At 31.7% G+C, this 4686-nt stretch overlaps 1 protein-coding gene across 5 annotated transcripts in view; it reads left to right on the top strand.

The window, feature by feature from the left end:
• The window catches only part of LOC108562583 (Down syndrome cell adhesion molecule-like protein Dscam2), a gene marked incomplete at its 5' end in the record, with an annotated part of 21581 nt that overhangs the window by 12159 nt on the left and 4736 nt on the right, over positions 1 to 4686 (top strand). For all 5 annotated transcript variants that reach the window (XM_017920976.1, XM_017920973.1, XM_017920974.1 and 2 more), the window contains 1 exon segment: positions 2902 to 3090. In XM_017920976.1, the coding sequence (XP_017776465.1) occupies positions 2902 to 3090 (189 nt within the window).

Here is a 4686-nt window from a genome sequence, read left to right as displayed (position 1 = left end):
TTGAATCACAAAATACGATAGGGTTATTTATGGAATAACACATCGAAATTTTCCATGACCATTTTGCATAAATGTGTTTTTACTAGTATATTGAAACAATTTCCTCCATATAAACTAATGGAGTCATTTACTTTACTCGTTAAGCGGGGTGTTTGTTAAAAGAGGTGTTCGTTAAGCGAGGTTCCACTGTATTATATAATTAGGTTCGCATAAGCGGACAATAAGGATTGTGCAATTAACAACGGTTGCATCATACGGATTTTCGAATTTCCTGAGTGAAGGGCGAGACCGAATGAATAAACTCGTTATTATTATTTTACAATTTATTTGCGTTGCGAAATGCTTGCTTATGCTGGGAAAAAGAGAATGAAAGCACGATTATTTCTGTATGTATTTATTTCATTTATGTGTGTGTGTGTTTTTTTTTTGTTTACAGTTTCAGAATCATTCTTGCGCCTGTAAACTTTTGAAAAAATGACGTAACGTCATTTGAACGATGAGAACATTTTTGCTGCGTTCGTACCGTTTTCGCATAAAGAACACATGATTACATGATTCAAATCGAAAATAGAAACAATGGTAATGGCATAGATTTTTTTTCTTCTTTTTCCATTATCGAATTACATTTACTGAGGTTACCAGATGCATTTTGTACTAATATGTAATGAATCCTTGAGCTAACAATTAACCTGGAGATGGATATAAATGATCTATTTAACTTACTTTATATACATATACATTTATATACAAAAATAGAGTCAATGCAAAATTGTAATATTCAAAAATATACAAAATTGTACAACAACAATTTTAGAAACAAAATATTTTTTTCAAATTTTATAATGTCTTTTTTTTTTATACAAATTAAAAATCTAAATGTAGAAGAGACACAAATTTAAAAGAAAATAGATATGAAAATGTTAATTAACTTGTTTTTTTTATCATCAATTTTATAATAATGTTAAATATTTATTAAAGGATGGAACTTTCTACCGTTATTTATCTATCATGTTAAGTAACATGACTTTTGAATATCTCCAAAAATTATAATATCAATATTTATTACATCTGATTTACACCAAATACAAATAACAACAAATTATCGAAACACAAGAAATCAATGAAATACATTAATTTGTTATGCAATATAATTAGTTTAAGCGGATTTCACAAATTTCAACATTATTATTTTTTTTTTTAAATCTCAATTATTTTCAGCGCTTGGCAATGGACGTCACGACGTAGTCAGAATTTTAAGTTTTTCCAAGATTTTTTTTTGTTTGTTTTGAAAGTTCCTCTCTTTTTGTTCGTGTGACGAAGTATTGAGACATTTTAGAAAATAATTCTGTTGTGTTTATTCCGCTTTATTCTTGCGCATTCTGCTCTAACCGGATAGAAAGATTACTTGAATGTGTTTTTTTTTGTTTTCAAGCATATTGAAACAATTGTTTGAAATTAGAATCTCGTAACAGCAAACTTGTTTCACTTATCTAATCTACGCATTTACGTTTAGCAGTCGCTTAATTCGGCTGATTATATAAAATAGCTCAAGATATATGAAAGGAAACAAATTGCAAAATATTAAAATATAGAGTGGAAGTATAACAAGAACAACTGGTTTTTTAATTGTCTCAGATCGTGACTTTTATTACAAATTCTTTATAATAATATTTCAATGGAATTTTAATAGTTTCTTTTTATGAATTTTCACTTAACGAATTACTTCATATATATAAGATTTAAAAAAAATCTAAGTATTAAAGTAAAAAAAAATATGAAAAATCCTAATATTGAATCAATTTTGTTTATGAGCTTAAATTATTTTGTATAGGATTGTCTTATAAAAATTCTATACTTTTATTTTGTGATCTTAAATGGAAGATACAATTACTCTTCGCTTGATGTTCGTTCATTACAGCTTCGAATTTAGTTACAGACAAGATATATTTCGTTCGCGGAACACGCGAATTCCATCATTTGCTAATAGTGTTTCGATCGTGGAATTTCTTCGAAACCCTGCTTTCGTCCTTTGTCGAAACATCGAATTTGTATTCCGAATTGCAGCGCGCATTAATTATACATACCGTTCGCACGGTATGAGTTCTGCTCCAAAAACTAAAAATGCCGCATACAGGTATTTTCGAATAGGCGGAATTCTGTATATGTATGTGTTTTTTTTATTGTAGTTTGCGAAGAGATTTGCATTCGAAAAACGGGTGATAAATAAAAATTAATTACGACGCGAAGGATTTCTGAATAAAATCGCTATAACTAATGGTGATACAGTTTTTGACGTCGGAATTCACGAAATCCCGGAGCGTTGGACGTGAAGGAAATCTGAAATGAAACAAACAACAAAATTAAAAACAAAAAGAAGTAACGAACTGACCGACCTTGCCGTTCGTTTATTTTGCATTCGAGACTTTATCCGCAAGGATATCGAAGTGAGAATATTGAAACAATTAAAAGTGTATTACTGCATTTCTTTATGGTTTTCGTATGCGGCCCAGAAGCGTTTATGAAAGTAAAAAAATAAATGTGTATGTCGACATTTCGCTTTCGGATCCTTCGATTTGATGCACGTTTCTTATTTCGGACGGGTCACGCAGGTTGACAAACCTCTCATTACTTGTTGTTAGGGCCTCGCGTGCGACTGCACTGAGATTTGTATCATTTGGTAACGGAATTGCACGAAATATCATTCACTTAGTATTTCTCCGGTGTTTCCGGCGCGAAGGTCATCATCCACTTGCACAATCCGTGGTTAAAAAATAAAGAACGCAATAGATTTACTTTGCATGCTTTTATTCCAGGTACTTTAGTTTTGTTTTTAGGTAATGCATGTTAAAGATTTCGATGTTTTCGACCAATTGGATTGGTGTATTTTGATTTGGTTTTTAGGTGTTGACCAATCGTTGGCCGGAAATTACTCCTGTTCGGCGAAGAATTTGTTTGGAGAAGACGAGATCACCTACTCGATGTTCGTCATGATGCCTCCTAGTGCTCCGAACCTGGAGGTGCAGTTCACGACGGCGAAGAGCGTGCGTTTACATTGGAGCCAACCAGAGGATGGCGGATCCATGATACAGGGTAACTATCCTCAATCACCTCTTCCATTTTTGGGCGCGCCCAATGCCAAACACTGTAAACCGCGAACGAGGAAAGAAGTGAAAAAAAAAACTTGCTACACATATAAATCAGGATATTTTCGTGTGGACATTACATGATACGCGACCTCCACGCGCCCGCAATAGACTACATTCTCCATTCTAGCGAAATTATATAAAAAAAATAAATAAATAGAATATATATATATAATGTGAAATAGCACCATAATAAGTATTGCTTTATCTGTTACACTAATCGCACAATCGCTTACATAAAGGTTATACGGAATTCGAGTTTGAAAATCGCTTTTGTCTGCTGCATTGTTTTGTCTCCGTTTCTTTTTTCCTCTGTGGTTGTGGGAATTCGTAAGGTTCCCCACGCGGCTTTAATTGCGATCACCTAATTTCACCTCGCAAAAAGAAGAGGTCCATTGGGTACAGATGAAGTTCGGCACCGAAACTCACTTCACACTCCGCCGAGGCCCATGGCAGACGAGCAACAAGGACGAAGAAATGATGAAGGAGAAGAATAAAAAGAATAGATGATTCCTACCGAAATTACGAATAATTCGTGAAATGAGTCCCGTTTCGAAAGCAACTTAATTAAAATTTAATTCAAGACCCTCAGCTTTGCTGACCGTGACTGTTATATAGTTATTTTTAGGCGAGAGATAGAGAGAGAAATTCAATGAAAGTTTCATTGCTTGACTCGATTATCCTGACTCTTCAGACGAAAAAATATGAATGATTGATCAGGTGTTTGTAACCACGATTCCGAATCAGATAATACTGTCATAATATGCATACATTCATTAGTCTTCTATGCAAATAATACAACAGATTGTTTTTTCATGACCTATAACAATATATTAAATTTATATTATATTTAAATGAAAAATTCATACTACTAATTAATAACTTCATGGAAATATTTACAAATTTAATTGATTTACATAATTATGATAAATCAATTAAAAGTATAATAAAAATCCAAAAAAAATATCTTTATTGCTTGAAATGTTTACATAACATAAAAAAAAGACACACAATATACTAAATTAAACTTATTTTATATAACTTAGAAAGGTAAGGAAAGAAAGGAAATGGCGAAATAATTAAATTGAAATTGTCTCCTTTATCCTGTTAGTGGTTAGACAATAAATTAATAAAAAAAATATACATTTGAACCACATTGAAACATATTCAAAAATACACATATGTGCACACAAGTTTTAAAAATCGTTAAGCGAAAAAAAATTCTTCTTTTTGCTCGTTAAGCGAGGTTCCACTGTATATACATATTTTGTTTGTCCCAAAGAAAAAAAAGTTTAAAATTCAACAGTAAATAATTAGTACATAACTGTAATGTTATTAGTGGAAGAAATAATATGATGGTTTTAATTTGGCTATAAATTTGAAAATTTTGAGTTCCGAATTTGCAATTCATGCGATATGCGCATTACTGTAAAACGGAATTTATGCGGTATACACGCACTGATTCAAATTGTTAAATTATTGCTGAAATTGTTCACTTCAAGCGAAGCAAAATTCCATAAATTTCGTTTAATTGTGTTTTAGC

The sequence above is a fragment of the Nicrophorus vespilloides genome, unplaced genomic scaffold (assembly GCF_001412225.1).
Source record: "Nicrophorus vespilloides isolate i.1.1-1 unplaced genomic scaffold, Nicve_v1.0, whole genome shotgun sequence".
Lineage (NCBI taxonomy): Eukaryota > Metazoa > Arthropoda > Insecta > Coleoptera > Silphidae > Nicrophorus > Nicrophorus vespilloides.
Note: the sequence above shows the minus strand (reverse complement) of the source record. Positions and strands in the feature narration are given on the sequence as shown.